The 22,465-nt window shown below is 34.2% G+C and overlaps 2 protein-coding genes across 8 annotated transcripts in view; one reads left to right on the top strand and one right to left on the bottom strand.

Annotated features, from left to right (window-relative positions):
- The window catches only part of LOC112463095, a 93,440-nt gene that overhangs the window by 62,120 nt on the left and 8,855 nt on the right, over nt 1–22,465 (top strand). The window lies entirely within an intron of this gene.
- LOC112463093 (glutamate receptor ionotropic, kainate 1) overlaps nt 1–22,465 on the bottom strand; it is a 146,589-nt gene that overhangs the window by 32,350 nt on the left and 91,774 nt on the right. For all 7 annotated transcript variants that reach the window (XM_025029275.1, XM_025029273.1, XM_025029280.1 and 4 more), the window contains exons 3-8: nt 22,255–22,416; nt 14,185–14,436; nt 9,105–9,280; nt 5,451–5,504; nt 2,319–2,486; nt 569–721 (exon numbers count right to left, since the gene is read on the bottom strand). In XM_025029275.1, the coding sequence (XP_024885043.1) occupies nt 569–721; nt 2,319–2,486; nt 5,451–5,504; nt 9,105–9,280; nt 14,185–14,436; nt 22,255–22,416 (965 nt within the window). The remainder of the gene's footprint in view (nt 1–568; nt 722–2,318; nt 2,487–5,450; nt 5,505–9,104; nt 9,281–14,184; nt 14,437–22,254; nt 22,417–22,465) is intronic.

Below are 22,465 nucleotides of genomic sequence, written 5' to 3' on the forward strand. Positions count from 1 at the left end.
ATTTCTCTTGCGTAAAACAACTGCCTTCTAGATCTGTAACGTATGTTTTCGTTTAATTACTCTAGCTATGAAATACATTTGTATATTATATTGACTTAACGTAAAAATTTTGAAAAAAATACGTTTTCTCTTTGATAATATAAAATTTGCATTTATATAAATTATTTTGATAAAAGAAGACAAAGTCTTATTAAACATTTGTTATTTATATTTCGGATTGAAATTAAATAGCGAGGAATTATTCGGGATTATTCCGTATTTAGCTTCAAAAATATAAAGAATATAAAATATAAAAACTACATATACGGATGCATACATACATTTGTATACAACTGCATATCATGATCGAGTTTAATTTGCTCTTTGTTTAATTCGCAAGTTACTAATATTAGAATCAACATATGATCAAAATTTAAAAAATGTCATCGTCATTTGATAGATACATCATATATATTGGTAATCTGATTTTATAAAATCTATGTTTTCTTTTATGATAAAATTTTCAGATAATACTAGGCTAAATTATATTCTTATAACATTACAAAATATGTTCACAAAACGTACGTACGGCATTAATGTAGTTGTAGAGTGATAAACCATCGTCCCACGGTTCCTCTTTCTCGCAGGACAGATTTGCTGGTCTTAAATTGTGACTACGGTCCAGAGCTGCCAAACCGTGCGCGAAAACTTGCACGCTATCGTACACCAAAGCTGGTTCTGCCTGAAACATACGTTTCTTTTTGACGAAAGTTTGTGCTTTGCGTAACACACGAAAAGTTTTAGCTTCAATTTTAGGAAAACTGTTACATGGACAAAATTTTTGCTATTACTGATGCAAATATCGATCGAGCTAAGTTACGATTAAATTTTAACGAGACTCGTTTTCAATTCTGTTCGCCGCTTAATGATCGACCGAATGATTATTATTCATACTTGTTAGCAGCCATACCAAGAGTTTCTGTTTCATTTTACAGTCAAAGTTCGTTCTTTAAGATAGAATATTAAATGCATTTTTATTATTAAAACATTGATTTTACTTAAAATTAATTACACGAAAATTTGCTTCTTGAAATTTAAAATTATAAGTCGATACATCTTCAATTTAACAATTGTTGAAATTGTACTTTTCCTTTGTTATCAAATATTCTATTGAGTTAAAAATTTGATAAGATTTAGAGGTAGCATTAGTAAGAAAAAACTAACGAAGGGGAACGAATTTAAATATATCGATTTTCTCACATTAATATTTTGAGGAGAGAATTCTGAGGAGTAAATTCTGGAAAGTAAACTTAGCTATTTCAGCAGATGGTGACCATCTTCGAAGTCTTTGAGAGAAAACCATGCTTAGTGCACTCAATTGATCCAAATTAATGACATTGCGGCACTGGCCGTGGGCGAAACTCACTTAATTACTGAAGGGCTGACAAAGCTTGAACTGGACAGACTCTGCTGACCAGTTCGGTCCATTCAACTTTTTAATCTCTTCTGCTTTTAATCTATATTTGTTCGAAGCTAACGTGTACTGTGATTTAGACACCATTTCTTAATCACATATAATTAATTATTATTGTTTATACTTTAGAAATATTATATTTTAGAAATATCATACATTCTTAATATTCTGTAGAAGGCATTGAATCTTAAGTCTGCTTTAGACGATGCATAATTTATATCAGATTTGTAGATAGTATTTTATTTATAATTTTATATGCATATTGATGTGTATTTTAATACATTATTATATGTATATATACATATATATATATGTATAGGCTGAATTTTTTAATAATATGGCACATAAATTTATATACATAAAATTTTATCCTGAATTCTATCGTAAATTACAAAAAAATGATTTAAAATATACTTTATTTTATATAATTTAGATCAGAATTTTAGTAGCAAATTTTTTGATCGACCTGAATTTTTTTTTATTGAAAAATAAATCAAAGTATAGACACAATTTGCATAATAAAATATTGTATAATAAGATTTTTGAAGAAAAAAATTTATTTATCAAAATCATAAGTCGACTTAAATGTTTAATGTATACTTTCTAAAATATTAGGAAATTTACGAGAATGCCGCATTATGGCTCTTTTACACGAACTACTGTAATTTCTACTACGCACACATGTTTGATAATTGTAATTGAAACGTAATTAGGCTTGGAAGATGTCACCTGATGTCCAAAATAGATCACACAACTCAGAGTGAACTTTCAAAGTTAATGCAAATCTTTATAACGTATACTATAACATGGAATGAGAGAAAAGCATTTAATTCTTTAGTGAATTGAATTTGAAATTTCTACCAACCTGAATAACTCCCGTTTTGTTCAGAATAGCATGTCCAATCGCTGGTTGGAAACGTTCCATCTGCTTGAGTACTTCAGCAACCTTGGGCTCTTCGAGATCCACTAAGCGAAAGGCCGTCATGTTCACACTATTATATTTGAAATCTTCTAGATCAAATGTTTCTATATCCTGTAAAAACAAATGTACCAAAACATTTGACATATTTTTTAAACAAGTTCTTAACATATAATAAAACTCGACACAAGATTAATTATACTAAATATTAAGATTATTGACATATTTAACTGAAATGTTTCAGTGACTTCCAATAATTAAACGAGCGATAGATCTAATAGTCAAATTTTAATCTCAAGTATTGAAAACTATGTCAGTTATTAGTAACATTTTGAATATATTGTAGAAAAGAAATTTCCTGTTTAATTTTAGTCGACTTAGCTTCTGCAAATAGATAGGACTATCGATTTATTCATCTTCAAATGATAAGGAATTTGATCACCTCGGACAGTATTTAAAAAAATGTAACTGGGGTAAGTTTTTTCCCGCTCGCGGCGTAGTTATGAGGTAAGCCGATTAAATTGAAGAAAAATGAGACGGTCCCAGCGATTTCCGTCATCGTCGTAATTGCAATCGTTATAGCGTAACCAATCTCGACCAGTCTTGCCTAGGAAGGTCCCGAGGGAATATGATTTATAATTATACGGTGATGCATCGTTCGCGGCGTAGATCGTTAAATAACGCGACTTCTCCACAGGGTCATTCACCGACAACTGCGCAGCTGCATAACAAAGTCGATCGTGGTAGATAAAGCTTCGTTTCCGTTCTGAAGCGGTATCTTCTTCTGCCCCTTTCGTTTTACCACTTACTGCTCTTTCCCTTAACGTCCCTCCGTCGCTCTACTGCGTATCCGATTTACCTTCTCGAAACGCGATATTGCCTCGATCGTTTACCGCCGGAAGAAAGTTACGTAATATCCTCTGAAAATGATTTATTTAGGAATACGCGAATGTACCTACTCCGAGCTTGCACGAGTCTAATGGGAGATTCGCATCCCAGGAGTGCATTAAATTTTTTTATGAGAGAATCGCGTGCGATTGTGGATATTTGCTGAATATCCCGTAATTATAATAGGTCCGATTAACTCGTTTATGAACTGCTATCGTATTTTTATATAGACTATTATTTTCTTTAAGTTGACCACGAATTTTTATTGAATAACTTTCTGAGAGTAATTAATTCTATGTGATATCAACATTATATAAAAGATATATTATTATAGACTACTTAGGTTTCCGATAGTATAAAGCAATTGCTAATCAATAACCGATCGCAAGATGAACTCTGCAAATAACTCTACTGCTTCTGGGTGCCATATTGTTCCATAGGTAAGGTACATACGTATGTACATATATCTTTCCACAAACATATATGTATAGATCCTGTGCTATTGTCTAATGGAATATAGTACAATCGATATTTGATCAACGATAAACGCATTCATAATACGAGTTTCCGTACCATAATTAACTTGTCGATAATATATGTTGATCTTGAACAAATAAACTATCTAAATGTTGGAATGTAACAGTTTGTATCAACGGCAAAATTCTGTGTGCATCCGAATGCATGTAATACTTGTATTAAAAATTATCTCTTTTCTGCAACTTTGGATGATGGATTAATAGAAGTCTGTCAAATGAATATTGTAGAAATCATTTCAAGACAACAATAAGATGGCACAATCCGATGCGTTACTGTTATCGAGTAATCTGGACATATTTGTAGAAAAAAAAACCCGGTATCAAACAGCGATTCGGTTCCACGTACAGAGGTCTGTCGTTACGGTTACGAGGTGCAAAATTCGAGGAAGACATTTGCAGAGGACATGTCACGCGCGTGCATATCTGCATGTACGGAATGCATGCGTATATATGCGCGAGGGCAAATGTATCAAGCAAGAACGTATAGCTCTCTGTCTCTCAGCACACGGTCTGTAGCTTGCGTTTGCACGTCATAACTTCGGCTACGTTAGCCACGGAGTACGCGCCGTTAGCTCTATTTAAGATAGAAATTTCTGTCGAATGGGACGACGGATTGGAATTTGGGGTTGTGCGGCTCAAAAGGCGGGGAGGATGACGATATGTCAAAGAAGAGTGTACGGGATGAGAAGTGTGAGAGAGAGAGAGAGAAACGCGTGGCGACACGAGCAAACTTTCGGTAACTACGTTTAGGGGAATATCCGATACGCTCTTCGCCTCGCTCACCCGTGGAGGTCTAATTTCTATCACCGTCTGTACTCCAAGACCAGTATGAGGTAATACACATAATAAGCTGCACGCAGTGTACAAAGAGAAGCGGGATCGGCAGGAGCGCGAGGTATGCCAGTTATGAAGATGATGAATGGTATACACTGCAAATAGAGGAGTCTCGTCTACAAGCATTCCCATACGCGTCTGAAAGAGGCATTTCTTCTTATTTCTTAAACGATATTACGCGATATTGCATGCCCGATGAATGTTGAATGAAATAAATCCTCCATCCACACTTGTCATTATGATCCACTTATGATCGACGGGCTGTTAACGATTCTCATCATGGTAATATGTTTAATTAAACGAATCTTCCATTATATTCGATATGTGTGCGAGGCTCATTAATTATACCTATTGCAGTACATTAATTTAATATTAAAACATAGATTGAATTGAATATCGAACCGAAATGTAATTCTGATCACAATTATGTTAATATGAGAATATTGATAAAGAGATTATATCAAGGAAAAGTAGCAATCCAATAATTCCTAACATTTTTATATATCCCGTATTTTGCCATTACAATTAGGATTTTATTGAGAAAATGATAATAACTAATAATATTGCGGAACAAAAATGGAATAATTTAAAAAAAGAGCTCTTTTTATTATTATTAAAAAATTTAACTTATTAACTAAGAACATTACACACACAAGCTTAATCTGAATTGAACTTTAATATGCACAGTTTAAACATATATATCTCTCTCTCCCTCTCTCTCTCTCTCTCTCTCTCTCTTTCTCTCTCTCTCTCTTTCTTTCTCCTAAACATATATTCCTTTTGTCTTTGATTAAAGCTGAATAATTATAGATGTACTTACAAAGGTTGTGAACATGTAGTGGTATCTGTGGTCATTCATTTGTAGTTGCAATATCTGTAACAAATTAAAAAGAAAATTATATTTAAAGGATTTCTCAATTGACATTAATTGTGCTTAATTGTACAATTAATATATGTATATATGATGACGATGTTATTACAAAGTAAGTTTTTTATTGCCATATTTTACTCCGAATATTGATTCAATATACCAATATTTTGACGATATGGTTTTACGATGGCTCTCGCTTTAGGTATAGAGACTCGCACACACGCTTTATGTACGTTCCACGTTATCCTACGTATATATTGCAGTATGAACATTTGCAAGACAAATATTATATCATCTATCGTTATTTCACTACCACGGATATTGATATTGGCGGTATTGCACCCTTTGTAGTCGGATATAATTCGTCGTTTTTCATTCTCCGCTGTAAGGCCACGGCCACATGTATAGATCGATCGAGCTGAGATGGAAGTGAGTCAGATAAAAGAGGTCTTGCGCGGATCTTGGAAAAACCTCCTCGTGGAAAGGAGAAGCGGGCGTGGGAGGTTAAAAGGATATACGAGAACCGTTGCATGAAAGCATGGACGTTTTTTGATTACTCGACCGGTCGAGGGTTATCCTTGGAAATTCTCAAGGGATGCAACATGCAAATAACGGACTTGCTTCGACCGCATCCTGAAGCAAGATTGCTTCCCCGGAGTGCCGCTGACAAGGTGGGAAACGAACGAAATCTAATCTCTCTCGCTTCCAATGTATTTACAGTCTTAATCTTTAAATCGCGAACGAGTTTTTCACGTTTCCCGAACCTGACTACTTCTAATGTACAATTGTTTTAGTTTTTGTTTTATATATTTATTTACATTGTTAAATTTTTGTAGTGTCAAGTTATAGGTCAATTTGAGTCATTTTTAACTATTCCTATAATTCAGCACTGCTTGTACAATATGTCGTTGATTTAACTAAATTAATGAAGTTAAAATAATATAGTTTTGTGTTAAAATAATAAATTTCGACGCACATGTGGTAGTTAAAAATAACAAAATGTTATTTAACTCGAGGTATTGGTTTAAATTTCATCGTTTAATATTTAACAGTGCACCATTGTGATAACAATTTTGCCTCTTCGTTTATTACAGTAATTTTTTATCACACACGTATAAAATTATTCTCATACTTTACATACTTTGCTAATTATTGACTGGTTAATTTATCGCAGCAAGTTGTAACATTTTGTACCTTTTACATTTATGTACGTCAACAGTATACTTATACGAGAATCGCATATAATTACATTACATATATTATGCAGAACCAACTGGACGTGGTCGTAATTTTATTTCGTATTTATGTTGCACAATTTAATTCCGTAAATTAAACACTGAATAATTTATGCGTTATCATCCCGTACTCTTCATGTACATAAATTATACAGTCGCGATTTTTCTCACGATATCGATATGTCCTAAGTCATAATGAATAAATTTCACCGTTTTTAGCCACATTATCTGCATAACTGAGAAACGAGTCGATAACGCGTGTTCAATGATGAACAATCGAAGCGTGTATTTCCGGCACGTTGATCACCCGCCCGATTATGCAAATTTTTCTATTTGCCGGCCGCGTACGCAACAACATTTCCAAAAGTGTCGGGAATTGTGAAAAACATCTCGACTGGTTTTATTATTCCAAGCGAACGCAAAAATAGCATGTGATTTTCATGAGTTATTTTCACCGTTTGTTTCGTTACCACAGACAATTCGTGCAATTTAATTTCACGATTTGCTGATTTGCGTCGTCTGTACGCTTAAATAGGTAGTTAAATATTGCGAAGTCGTCATCGTGAATACCCATAAACATGATAGTTTATTTTATATAATTCAAAAAGTTGTCGCGATATTGAATATAATATATATAAATAATAAATAAATTATGCAATATAAGATATCAATATAAAGAGACATTAAATATGTATCTAAATTATTAAAATTATTTTAAAATGTGATAAAACCTTTGCCTTAGCAACGAATTGGTGCATTATTTATTTATTACTTGCAAAGCATTTAAAACAATTTATTAAATATTTTAGTGGTCCATTAGGGATTTTAGATATTTTATATTTTTGATATCGCTAATTCTTATTATTGAAATATTGCTCAACAAGTTTTCGAAAGTCGCTGTATTTATTATTAGATAATCCAACAAATAATTCAGGCATAAGAGACTTTAAAAATTTAAATCTGCTTTGCTTGGCGAACTGCGCGCATTAAGATAAGCGCTTTAAGATACACTTTAAGAACATTTTCTTGGACATTGTTACCCTTCTTTCAACATTTCTATTTCTCGAATTGAGAGCTAGAAGGCAACAAGAAGCTGTTGCTTTAGAAGGAAAAACTGAAACGCGCAGTCGCCATTAATCCTAATTGCAAAAGTCCTTTTAATCTCCAAGCACCGAGTCTCTTTGCATGACTCTAGAAAGTTATTTACGAGCTGCGATGCGCCCCGTGCGTGTACAGATATCTGCTTGCTCTCTTCTTTTCGTTTTACTTTCAGAAAACAACTTGTTTTCCGAGCTATACGACTGGTCTATACGACCACCATGAGCTGCTTTTCCTACGCGCATCATTTTGCGATCACAATGTAATTCTAATAATTCTAAGGATATCTAAGAGAATAAGATAGTTTATCTTAACACCTTTTGGGTAGGTGTTAAGATAATATGTCCCGCGAGAGACAAAGAGATTATTCATAATCCATGTGTGCATTTAAATTGCATTATTCATGTCCGGCGCATCGATCGGCAGTTTCCTGCGCGGATTTCTTCTCCGGTTTGTTAAATAAGTTAATAATTTGAAAAATGAAATGAAAAGTTTCTTACCGATGAAAATTTAATATTTTTCCTTTTGTAAAACAAATCCGAAAAAACATTTTGTTAGCACACATTGGTTCTATTTATTTTAAATGGTTCTATTTATTTCATTTTCTGATACTTTTTCACGAAAAAAAATTAGCTACCGTAGTAAATCTAGTCGTAAAATATGGACAACTAACATTTTTTTGCTGCAAGAGCTATATTTTTAGCAATAGTAGCAAAAGGAGCTAAAAATATAGCTCTCACAGCAAAAAAATGTTGGTTGTCCATATTTTTCGACTCCTTCTTTTCCGTGTTGTATTTATAAATAGGTGTTCAGGTTTTGTAAGAAAAAAACAAAGTAAAAAGGACTATAAAAAAAATATGTAGATACTTATAAAACAAGTTGAAACTGTAATAACAGTAACTTAGTAATAGCAGAAATTTTACATTTGTTAGTTGAAATTTGACAAGAATGAGAAATGATAAAATGGACAATAACGCCTATAAATTTTAATGATTTACATTTGCATGGTTTGTTGCTTTTTTACAATACTTCGTACTTTATTGGAAAAATATGTGATATCTATCTGAATAAAGCAACATTTGTTAGATTTATAAAGAAATATGATGGGATATATACATGCTGTTTGTATTCGAAATGTAGTTTTAACATGATCAAGAAGACGATTAATATAGGTATAAACAAATGATAATTGTGGGAATTGTACAATAGACATCAATGTTTACATGCGCTTCGTGAAACGATATCAAATACTGAATCGTTTAGGACTCACCGCTCGAAAGAATTGCTGCATGTGCGCCGGGTCTGTGTCGACAATAAGCTTGAAGATCTCTTTATGTCTGACCTCCCGCAGGACCTGCCTGTAGGATGTAGGACCTGCCTGACGAATGTACATTTCAGTTCTCACGGATGGCGGGGATTTCACGAGATCCTGCAGTTTGAACAGCCCTGTGAAACAGAACAGAGATATTTTTTCGCGGCAAATTGGCCGTCGGCGCGATACCGAGCTTCATCACTGCATGCTTGTTTTTTTTTAATCTACTATACATCACAGACGCGCGCTTCGCGCGCGCTATTTAGCTTTAACATTATATTATTACTATTATACTATTAACTCCTTGATACACACAACACTCAAAATATACGATGACAGCTGCTCGTGAAGTAAGCGCAGCGAGAGAACCAATCGGCATCGCGGAAAAACAATAAATTTTGATAGATTCGAGTATCGCGAATTTACATGCCTTTTTTAGATATGGATGGATGGATTCCTTTACAAAGCAAAGTTAAGTCGTGTCAACAAGGTATTTCGAGTTAATTAACCTTGCCATTGGTTGTCCCAAATACTTATATAAATTATAAACTTATTATATCTTGCATCGCTTTTATATTATTTATTAAATGAGCGTGAAGAAACTTTTTTATGAGTTAGAATAATGAAACATTTTATTTATTCCTAAGTCAATATTATTTTTTTGTTCATTAATCATTTTAACAATGATAGAAGTAATGGGTTGTTATTCTCAACTTTTTCATATAACGTCTGTTAACGAGAAATGAATGGAGTAATGCGAAACAATGGTATAAATATTCGAGAAAATATTCTTCGCGAAGCGTGATAAATAAAATAACCGATTTCCTGGAATGAAGGAGCCCTCTACAATCTTCCACTCGTATATTGTAATCTGATCAACATCTACGTTCTTATGGAAATGATATAGCTTATTTTTATACATATGGGTTCAGACGCGTAAGAGTAATAAATGGTTTCTTGTATGACAAGCTTGTATATGACAAGTAAAACAGGTTCATCGTTTGTCGGCTATAGCGAAAGAACGATGTGGGAAGAGAGAGAGTTGTCAATTTGATTTATAGGGAGATTTGTAACTATACTATGAGAAGCGTAGTAGTGAACTTTTCATAACTACTTTTACAGTACTAACGGGATTTGCGGGGATGTGGTTAAGAAGACATCACGACTTTCACAATTTGCTCCCATCCGATTGTTCTTCGATTCTTCTTAAGTCGCACTGCCGACTCGAGAAGTCGAGATTTCTGTCGCGTGCACAGAATTCATTACATACGTATGCGGTTACGTCCGTTGTATTCATTTCCGCACATCAAATTCACCGACATCGGTTAACTTTAATCGCAATTTGATTGATTCCTATCTTTTTCTTCTCGTTCGAATTATAGAAAAAAGAAATAAAATAAATTAGGGATATAATGTTTAAATAATTTAATTGGTAAAGCACTTTGACTGATTATAATAATTTATAGTTTTATACAAAAAATGGACGTAAAACGAACGAGAAATATTATTGTCATTGCGACTTAATATATTCGGCACATTAGACGCTTTCAATTTCCCAGCGGCGAATCTTCTTCTGACTTTATTCGGGGATACAAATCTGATAAAGTCGTAAGATTCTCGGTGCAATCTCACTTTTCCGTATTTCTGAAAGAGACTTCTTGGACACTCAGATAGGTGCGGCCAACTTTGAGCTCGCTAATTACTCCCCCGTAATGATCGTGACGAATAGAGCGACGGCAAGAAGGGGATCGATAAACAGCTAAAGGGAAGCGACGAAAGGGAAGCGGAAGAAGATAAATTTTCTGGCGCGTTAACGAGCATAGCCTGTAGGAGAGCTGGCACTTTGCGCGAAATGTAAAAAATGAAAAATGGTAAACTTCACTTTCGGAACAAATCGAGTAATTACGGCCGCTTGCATACTTCTTCTCCGCTTGTATACAAGATGCTCTTAGACTCAAGAACTTAATTTCAATGACAGTTTCTTTGATTAAGTGTTGGCGTTGAGTTCTCCGGTGCTGAACCAGAACCTCTCACAATTTTCTGACATTATTAACTTGCTTATTATGAGCGATTGAAAGTAAAACAAGTTTTATAAAGTTCTTCAAATAAAATTAAACGACAAATTATTATGTACTTAGATTAAGTTTATTGAATTAAATTTATGCAAACAATTTAGAGTGAAAGAGCGGGAATATCTCAAATAATAAAAGGATTATAAGGGAAGGTTGAGAGAGATTCTTCTAGAGTATATAAAAGCGCCACAAGCATCATATCCGACCAAGAGAGGTGTGAAAGGGAAAGTAGGAAAATAGCGCAGGGTAGTCTAGGTTACAAAATTAACTTAGTAGATAGCAGTAGCTACACACAGTGTTATATCTGGGAATTTATGACGGCATTGCACGATACAGAGAGAAAAAGCGGGAAAGAATTCAGGAAAAATGTATACTACTCTTGTTCCCTCATCCTATCATTTTGACGATAATGTTTATGTGCGAGATCTCTTAACCTCGTTGAAGTTATAGATACAACGCTACACACAATGCAGATAATACAGAATACTTGTTTCTGCAAATCTTTAAAATATTACCATAAAAAAATATAATTTTATTACATGTGCTGTCATTATTACAAGATTTCTATATAAATTATTGTAAATTGCTCAAAAAATGAATAGACTTTTAATGAGCAATTTAATAAATTCGTAAAATGTATAATCTTCTCGAAAAGTTTTGAAAAATTATTGCAAACATTTAAGTTTTTAAAATAATATTAATATTAATATTTTTTAAATTAAATTAATATTAAATTCAACAATTTAATTTTTAACAAACGTTAAACTTTTATTAAGAAATAGTGGGTGCAAGTCTAAATGAGTCTAAATGACGACGCGCGCAGCTGTGGTCGTTGCTTGCTCGACCGAGAAGTGATAATTAATTATTCGAAATTATAAAAGTGACTAATAGTTCCACATATCGTGATATTGCGTGTATTTGTGTCTCGAAATCATGCACGTTGGCATCGCCACGTTAACTATTCATTATTATTTCACGCCGAAAAACGAAACTTTTCACAGTCGGTAAAGTTTTAACGAACTGCAAAACTAGGCGTTTCTCCGGCTATGAATAACTAAATGACAACGAGCGAAATAGAGGGCTTGCCAAATTTGTGAAGTGCTCAAGAGTTGTATACAAAATATCGCAGCGATCCTCATTTTATTCGAGGCTCGCTAATTAAACTGATTAAACTACATTTATAATTAGCGTTTGAAAATTTACAAATTACTGCATGCACTGAAACTGCAAATTGCGTCATTCCCAATTGACGTCGACGCTGCTTAACATTTAATGGCGTTTAAGTGAGCGACTATTCATGCATGTTGAAGTTTTAACGAACTCGTGAGACGCGGATTTTCTCGACTGATGAATATTTAGGCGATACCGGGCCGCGGAGATGTTACATTTCTACGAGCGAGCTATAAGTCAAGACGCTTTCGACGCGCAGCGTCGCTTTTACGACGGGGAATTTTGAAACGCCTTGTCTGATCCCCCCGTCGTGGATTTATGGCGGGCTATAGACATTGAGGGGGCTTGCGCAAAAAAGCGTACTCTTTCCGTTTCCTCTCGTTTTATCGCTAACGGCAACGTTCTACTTCGTGCTCCTGTTATACGCCACGTTACACCGTCCAATCAAGAGCGGCAATTTAGGGAAGATAAGGTCGGAGACCTCCCACTTTTTCCCTCACAAGAACCATGAGGAAGAGGACTCGTTTCCCAAATGTATATTGTATAGATACTCATTTTATTAATCCTTAGCCTTAAAGAAATTAAAAATGAGATACAAAATAGTGGCATTTTTTACATTGTTTCTCACGGTTTCTCTGGATGACGGCACAAAATTTGAAAGTTTTATTTACTTGAACAATAGCAATAAAACAAATGGAGTGGCTCTTTGGATAAACCAATAAATTGCCCGCGTAAATGGTAAGAAATTCATTTTCTGATTTACAGATTCTGATAATACAAATCCTGACATTTTAAATAATTATTTTACTACAATTTATTACCGCGGCTCTTTCCTACCAAAGTGAATAAATGTAAATACGTTCTTTTGTGAGATAGATGCAAGAGATGCGGGCAAACTCATATATTTTCTCTGTATGGACGGCGATAGTTAAAATATACTAATGCGATTCGGAAAGAATGGAAATGGCGGATGACTTTGGCGTAGATATTATACGTCAACGCCGCGTCGGAATTTCGATGAGTCGCTGCGCGGATGGTGCCAGCCCGTCGCGGAATGGAAATAGGCGCCAAGAGGAACCATGACTAGGGGGGCCGCGACCAGGGGGATTAAGTTGGTGGCAAAAAGTGGCGGGAGAGCGTCAGAGAGCAATCCTGTGAACGGTCGTCGCGAGTTTACGTCGTCGTATGTAAACGCGCGGCGTTACTTCCGCGTGCGAGTGACAGGCCGACATTTTGGACGGCGGCGGGACTCCACTTCCGGTGTCTGATTCCGACGTTCTATTTGCATAGAGACGCATCACCGACGCTGTGCGCGGAGAAACCAAAAATAAAATAAAATAATATAAAATACGTCTGCGTAATGAACGCGTCGACGGTGCTAACGAGATCACCTCTTCCGCATATATCCACGTAGTAGTTTCCACATTGTTGCTGTTATATGCGACGTCCACTGGTCGCGGCAAAATGAGTTCTGTGTGGTCGAGAAATCTTTCAGTTTGGATGTCGCGTTAGCATTGTGCTCATCGCATATACTGCATTTTATAATAGAACCATTTTTACTGTCCTCGGAGAAATATGTAATATTATAATCCCGCAAAATCCGAATTATCCAAAGTCAATTGCGCGATAAACTCAAACTTAACATTACATTAAAAATAAAATTGAAAATTGTAGATATTAATGCGAAAATATACTTTTGCAAAAATATTCTTGCTAAAATGTTGAACATATATGTGAGCGGATTCGAAGGATTACACGGACAATTTTTCCAACGTACGTTATTGTTCTCCACTTACCATAATCTTCTTCGTAGATAATAGCCACTCTAGTCCAGTTTAGAAAGGAAATAAGATCCTTGAACGCTTTGTTAAGATGATCTTGTGCGGGGTATAAGTTAATGCTGAATTCTTTGAAAGTGGGCTCGAAATCGACCCGCGCTTCGAGATGAGGAACGTCCAATGCTTCACATATGCTTTGTATATGAGCTCCTAAAAGTGGGTCAGACGGTCCGAAGATGCCTTGTACCGATCTGGATAATTGCTTGCAGGCTGTAATAAAAATTAAACGAGTAATTTAGTATTACAAAGATAATCAACATATAATACGTTTTATATTAAATTATTTTATATTTATAAATTTGGCTCACATAAGGTTTAGTTGCATATGTGCGAAGTTTCATTCAGAGGTTACACAGAGTTTTGTACAAAATTTCCACAAAAGGCCATTTCGATTTTCTTATCAAATATTAAACGCACATATTTCTTATAAATTTATGCATTTTAAAATTCGCCAATGGATGCAGAAGTATCTCAATAGCACATTAAAAATAAATACGACAATGGTACCATAAGATGAGCGAGGAAAATGTCAATGGGGGCATGAGGGCGTGCTAAAATGGAGATTGGAGAACGGAGACTGGCTCTGACATATCAATTTCATATTTCTAGATGAAGCGCACTTGGAAGACCTGTATCAGCGAAAGCTGCAGTAAATTGATGACAGACTCTTTTGATTCTCGCTACTGTTCTCCCATAATCTTGCATAATATATTGCTGTTTCATAACAGATCCAGAATATTTTAAAAGAATTTGGTAATAATGGCCTTTGAGATATTTCTTTTATTCAATTTACTAAAAGCAATAAAATCATAATTATTTGTTTAAATATACATATAAGAGACTATAAAGTATTAAAAAAAAATTAAAATTATGAAAATTTAGAATAATTTTTTTTAGTAAGTTTCAATTTTCCTGGAAATTTAAATACAACATAACTGTTCAAATGACAATCTTTTTCCTGTCCCGTTTATTGATTGCATGTTCTATTGATTTTCTACTTTCGTATGAATACAATTATTAAGCTTACTAATCTATAAATAAACAGTTTTAAATGAAGTTTAAACAGACAGAAAAATACAATACATAGGTAAAGAGAGGAAAAAATATGTGGCAGGTAATTAATGCCCGTAATCAACGTGTTACTAAATAAAGTCGATAACAACTCATTATACTTACATGTCGTGCGTTTATTTATTTTAAAATTAAAATATCAATATTATAACGGAAAAATGAATTAATGGAGTTAGTATATAAAAGCTGAATGCAGAAGCGAGATCGAATAACATGTTTGAAATAGGTATATAATGATCAACATGCAGTATTATTGGATAACTTTATCGGAGATAAATGCAACACGTACATATACAATTTACGACTTTTTGATATACGTATTTTTCTGAACAGACGGGGAATTGATACATTCCTTTAATGGCTCAGTTTTCTTATCCATTATCCTTGAAGGAAAAGCCCTCCGGAGTACGGCTTTATTTTTCTCCACATCGCAAATTATTCCTGGCACGCTTGTAAGGGAGAGTTGGATCGAAGGATGGATAAGTTCGATTTTGGTGGTACTACCATTATTTCTAAGGATTCTCACCCCGGCTGAGTTTTATCGCATATTTTGAATTATTCACAAGCGTTTCTTTGTTTTTCCATTATGGAAATTATGGTCCGCTGCTGCACTAAATTTCACGCATGTTGCATCGTATTAATGTTTGTTCTCACCAAATTAACTTTTTGTCTATTATATTATTTATTCGATGATATTCTTGATGATTACAGTACCTCACAATATCTTGTAATCTGTTTTGTAATTATAATTTATTGTTAAAAATATCTAGTTACCTGTTAGAATAACTTGATTAAGGAGAAGATAAGTTCTAGAAAATAACAATGGAGTAAAATAATTCTTGTGCAGCAATCATCGTATTTCCCAGATAAGATTCGCGGTTACCTTTGCTTAAAGGAATAGATCCAATAATTGTAATGAAATACTTTGAGATAGAGAATACTAACGATTTTGATTAAATATTCTTAATCGTTCTCATAGGAAAAATCTGCCATAGCATTATCGTTCAGAAATACATTGATAATAGCCTTATATAATTTATTTTTGCAATCTACTTGTTTGCTTTTTATTAGTTTACTTTTGATGCAGGGCTTGTTTGAGGCGGTTATTTAGTAAAGAATATGCGCTTGTTTGACTTTAGGTTATTGCTGTTATTTTGCTTTAAAACTCTTGTTTACAAGTTTACATGATACTTTTGTATCAATCATACTTATCGGATTAAATTGCCCGGTTAATTTGTAAAAAAGCGTAAATATATAAACGTGCCATTTCATAGAATACACATTTTATTGTTGTCACTGAAATTTCTCATTGAGCTACTCCGTTGTTAATTAAGTCGAATGAGAGTAAATAAGAATTGTCATCTCGTTACGATATCGCAGTTTCGTTTAATGAACCGACACTTATCCGTTTTGTGATAATGAGTGCGGCAGTTTTCTCACAAAGAATCGCGTCGGAGCTTCTTCATGAACTCAATATAATGGACTCAATAATAGAATCGACTTTCACAATTTCACGAATTATCGCAATTAAAATGATGATACTGGTATATGTGGATTTAAAGATGCGCTCTTCCTTAATTGCTACAGAAGCTTCATTAAATCAATAATCATTTTGAACGATTAGCTTCATTTTAAGTGAATGGAACACAGGGTAGATTTTCGTATTTTATTAATTACTTGGAATGAAGAATATAAATGTTTATAAATTTGAAAAGGACATTTGGTTATATTTTGACGCTGGGTTTTTTTACGTAACTAATAGAACGGAGAAAATTGTATTTTTTAATTTTATCACGGAATATTTTAATATTGGATCTGAAAGTTTAATTCTTATAAACTAAATCCTTGACGTGCTTTTTTTTGCTAGCAGAAAGTTTAATCTGATTTTAGAAATTCTCAACGCATTTTTGACTTTTTGAAATACAAAAACCTAATTAATGCAAACGCCACGTAAATGCGATAAACTTCCTGCGATCAACGTTGTAACCCTGCTGAAGGATGATCCGGTAAACGTTCTATCTCGTTAGTTGCATCGTTAAAAGTTACGTAAGCAACTGCACTCGCATGCTCGCGAAACTTTCTCACATAGAGATATGACAGTTGAAGTTATCAGTGGATTAAGTCGGTTGACAATGACGAGCTGTAAATCTCTTTAAAAAGCCATCGCGAAGTCGTTAGGGGAATGAAAGAGAGAAAGAGAGAGAGGCAGGCAGGTGGGACGAGCTTGTCTATTAGAATTACGAGCGCAATGTGCGAATGGAGTTTCTCCGTAGGCACTGAAAAATAAAATCCAGCGAAATAATCGCTTCGTCATTTGGTTAGCTGCACGCCATTTCTGGCCGTAGCTCTCGTAAACGGAACCTCCCATTAAAGTGTTCCGCCTCGGTAGTCCGGGTCGCTGCTCCTTAAAGTTATCCAATCAATTTCCCTGGTTTAAGTCTCTTCCGATTTCTATCTCCCTTTGTTTTCTACTTTCGCGGTGATCCGAGTAAAATTACACCTACGACGTAAAGTTGAAAGGGAATTTGTGTGAAGTCTCATTTTTGTGGGAGTTCGGGAGTTGACAATACTTTTTTTGACACAACGAGAAATTAATAAAGAATTGTATACTTTTTGTCGTCGTTCAACTTACTTTCTTCCTTATAATACGAAAATATGGAATAAAATTTGTGCCGTGATGTTAGAGAGAAGAAAGCTCATCTCAATGTAGCAGAGAAAGTGTATAAACTTTTACTTGAAAACTTCTTGTTATTAATTGTTTTTAATGACGCGTCAACTTTATGTTTTTAACGACTTAAAATTACATGAAAGTAAATTGAATTTTATTAGATGCTGTCTTTTTACACTTTTCTGCACTTTTTCAACATTGAATATTAGATAATTAATTCTCCAATTAAACCTTCCCTAAAGAACAAAGTGAATAAAATCTATTTTAATTTAAAATAAGAAATACTTCGAAATAAAAGTAATAATAAAATTTATTGTATATATAATGTGTTTGTATAGACAATACTTATTTAATTGTGTTGAAAGCATTGTATTTTAGATTGCGTGCTGTAAAAAGAAAGAAAATACAGTTTATTCTCTTTGTTGTTTCGAGGGATACAATAGCAATATTGTGCTCTTCTGTAATTACTTTAACAATCGACCCGCATATGATTCATTCTTCTGATAGTAAGATGTTACAATACTTTGTAATCCGTATTAGATGCTCTCAGAAATTCATAGAGGATTTTCTCGAGTTGAGTGTTTCACCGCGAATCCAATTTCCCATCGAGGCTTTGTTCCTCGTTCCTCGGCCCGGGAGAGCGCCGACATAACAGTGCGGAAAATAAAGAATCTTACGTAACAATTTTCTAAAGAATAACAGAAGAAACTCGCGTTGGCTCTCTAAAATGCAACTTCTCTATTAATGAAAGCTCTCTTTTTCTCTCTCTCTCTTTCTCTCTCTCTCTCCCTCTCTCTCTCTTTCTCTCTCTCTCTCTCTCTCTCTCTCTCTCTCTCTCTCTCTCGTTCAATAAGACCAACTACACGAGAAGAACTTCCTATTTTATGATTTTAATATTCCGCAGGATGAAAAGAGCAGGGTTGAAAAAAAAAAGAGCGAGGTTGTTCGTTTCTCTAAGAAAACACATATTTTTTAGCCGTCAAATATATCGAGGAAAAACGGCGTTTTAATTCTTCCATTTGGACCTCATGATGCATAAATATCCAATTCTGCCTCGGTAAGAGATTCGATCTCGCGGTAAGGCAGAGTGGGAGTTTCAATCCGCATTTGTAAATTTTCGCATGAAGAAATTCAGGCCGTGGACACATTAGGTGAAGATAACGCAAACGGTGCGAGCATCAGCCGTGATTATTTTTAGGCGAAGCGCATCACGTACGGTATATTAGGCGCGAGTCAACCGAATTCGCGCGTACGCAACATTAAACTTGCGCGCAGAGATTCGAGAAATGAGAAAATGTATACGGGGGCATCTATCCTGGGCGGCATACACGGGAGATTTATCACGGGGTGAGCCAGTTTATAAAAGAAAAGTTGGAAGAGTTGCGCCGTTTGACACGGATTCAACCCCGTCCGCGAGAGAGGAAACGCAGCGGTGAGAACGGCCGGAAGGGACGCGGAGTGATCTTTCCAAGTATGGATATCATTTTAAGCGTGCCTGGAAGGAAAAAATATATGGATTCTCATTACGCATAATGGGATTCTATAGGCATGTTTATGACCCAATATATACTTTCCTCTTGGGGAAAGCCTAAGAGAGTGTAAACGGCCATATGATACCTCAGTGGTTTGACAAAAAGAGCTAATATAAATTAAAACTTTTTATTTATATATTATTCCGATGTATATTTGGCTATTCATAGACGACGCGTGAATTATTTTCTTAGCAGAGTTTTATGAAAATTCTATTTATACATCTTTATTCATTAGATATCTTTTCGTGTTTATTTTGGATATTCTTAGTTAAAGTCATTTATTGTTCTATTCTCTAAAAAAGAGACTGAAAGGGCTCTCGAGATTTATAGTAAACTTAGAATTCGCGACATAAACACGGGTTCGTCGCGACCTTTTTTATCTCGCTCATTTAGTGAGTTAAGAATCTTTACTGCGTTTCAAGAAGAAAAGTTTATGTTCTTCCTGGATATAGTTATATGATTTAATGCTTGGGTAATCGTTATACCATATTCGCACAATTTGTATGTTATATAAAAGCGGTTCTCTGCATGGTTTTCCAGCTTACACAGAATTTTCTTTATATAAAGGAAATTTTGCCTCACTGAACGCCGATTGTATGTATCCTCGTCAATCGTACTGGAACATCTAACTCTTATTAAATCGCGATCGTATTTATTTCTTTCGGACAACGGAAAACCGGCTTCTTTATAGTAAGTTTACGAAGCATAACTTGAGAATCGCTGGAGGTAAACCAAACAAGTGGAATCTCTACTATACGCGGTGTAGAATTTTGTAAGAAAACACATTTCGAAGAGACATTGCTCCGTGGCGAATTCATAACTGGCTGAGCTCGTTGCGCTATAAGATTTATCCGCCGCGCTCGCGATCGCGCGAGAGACATTGTTATGGTTTCAGTTCTCGGAGTCGATCCGGTTTCGTGTTATTTTACATAAATCTAAAGCTACATCATGTCGCGTGCGACGTTCTCGCGCTGTAATTCACGCTATAGCCGGCCGCTAACTGAATTGCTTTCGCTAGGCTTCCTGCCAACTTTTAAGCTCGCGTGTCAAAAGCGCTCCACTGACAGGAGATTCACGTCACGCTCTAACCGCCAGTCTTTTGATTATATTAAAATGCCATGGGGATTAAATTAATTAATTAGCTGGTTTTACCTGGTATCACGTCACTATTCACAATCGCCAGCTGCTACACTGGCAAAATTGATTTATGTTCTACATCATGTAAATTGCATGAACTAAATACATTTTGGTCTAAATACATTCGTATTCTCTCACTTAGTGCTACATATGAAACATGAATTCAGGTCATATTCTATATTAATTGAAGTATTTTTGTAAATATGTCATTTGAAAGTCAATGAATAAGTTGCTCTGCATTCTATACGTTATAGAATAATTATATTGCTTATAAACACTCGCAAAGTTAATTAAAAGCACATGCAAATTTTATAAAGTAACAAAGAGAATAAACTTTTTACGTGGCAATTCATTAGAATTACAGTATATATTTCTAACATTATGCATCAATTGAAATCTAATTTCTCGATGTCTATTCGTATTTGCAATTTTTATCTCGTAGTAGTGTGCTTTTAATTTTTAAGTGTCAGTTTGATTTTTTATTTTGAATGATTTATCTTCAAATGTACAAGTTTGATGAATAAGCAACGCAAAGCAATCATTTAAAAAGGAGTATAGATTTTTTTTGGAGCGGATATGACGCATTCGAATCTATGCCAGAATATCAATCATTGGCTTTTATATGTACGCATGACATCTTCTTTGACGATTAGTTTCCTTCAGTAACTAAAAATTGTGGACGAAAAGAATATCCAATAATAAAATTGGACAGGAAATTTTCAAGTTGGATTACTTAAGATGTATTATTTTAATGTGACGTCTGAACATAAATCTGAATATTAATCTTTATTATGTACATATTTGATCGAATCCATGAAATTATGCAACATATCGATACTTCTGAATGCAATTGATATTTCACTAAATAGAATTTTTTAATATTTCTGATCCAAAAAATATTGAAGAATTTTTTCTCTTTACTTGCGCAATTGCAGTAATAAAATTGTTATATTGTTTTACTTATAGTGTGTTTTTTATTATATTATTTTATTTACAAAAAGATAAAACGATCTGATTAAAAAATAAGCATAAGAAAACTGTAATATTGTAAAGCTGTTACGTTAAAATTAATAACGCTACAATTATTAATTGCAAGTTGGTCACGTTATCCGTCATTGTCACCGCCTTCTAAATTACCGCTGTCATGTATCGTGTAAGTACCTCTTATGAACAATAATTTAACATTATAACAAATTAACTTCTGTCACTCTTATACCTAATTGTCACTGTTTTGCTCTTTAATGACTACGATTTTATTTTGATCGTTTTACATTAATTTTTAATCCTTATTAGCGACAATGATATTACGGTGTATTGAAGAAAATCCAATATAATATAATATTGGATTTTCTTATTTATTGAATTTACTTAAGAGACATTAGCGTTCGAGAGTACTCATTTTCTGTTAGATAACGGATTCGTGTCTTATCACTATATATTGATCGCGATGCATCGTGATGTTCTCATATGGAGATTATACTTGAGTTGCCGAGATACAGATATGACTTTCGAGGAAGAATAAGTAACAGATGATTATCTAATCAAATAATATTTAATCATATCGTGATACTATTTGTTTATGCTTTTAATTACGGGGTTATATGTTGACTATTTTCGTACCTTTTTTAGACGTGCGAAACGAATCATCTTTAGGCACATATTGGATATCGTAAACCAATGTTGTATTTGCCAATAGAGTCTTATCCTTGTTGATTTTGTAAATGGCATATTTAAATGCCAACTCCGACGGGCTATCCTTCTGATCCTCGGTGAAGATCGCTCCTGCAACAATTCAAATAAATATCTTCTTTAAACGCTAAAATTTTTATCT

This window comes from Temnothorax curvispinosus, unplaced genomic scaffold (genome assembly GCF_003070985.1).
Source record: "Temnothorax curvispinosus isolate PA1 unplaced genomic scaffold, ASM307098v1 QBEX01013028.1, whole genome shotgun sequence".
Taxonomy (NCBI): domain Eukaryota; kingdom Metazoa; phylum Arthropoda; class Insecta; order Hymenoptera; family Formicidae; genus Temnothorax; species Temnothorax curvispinosus.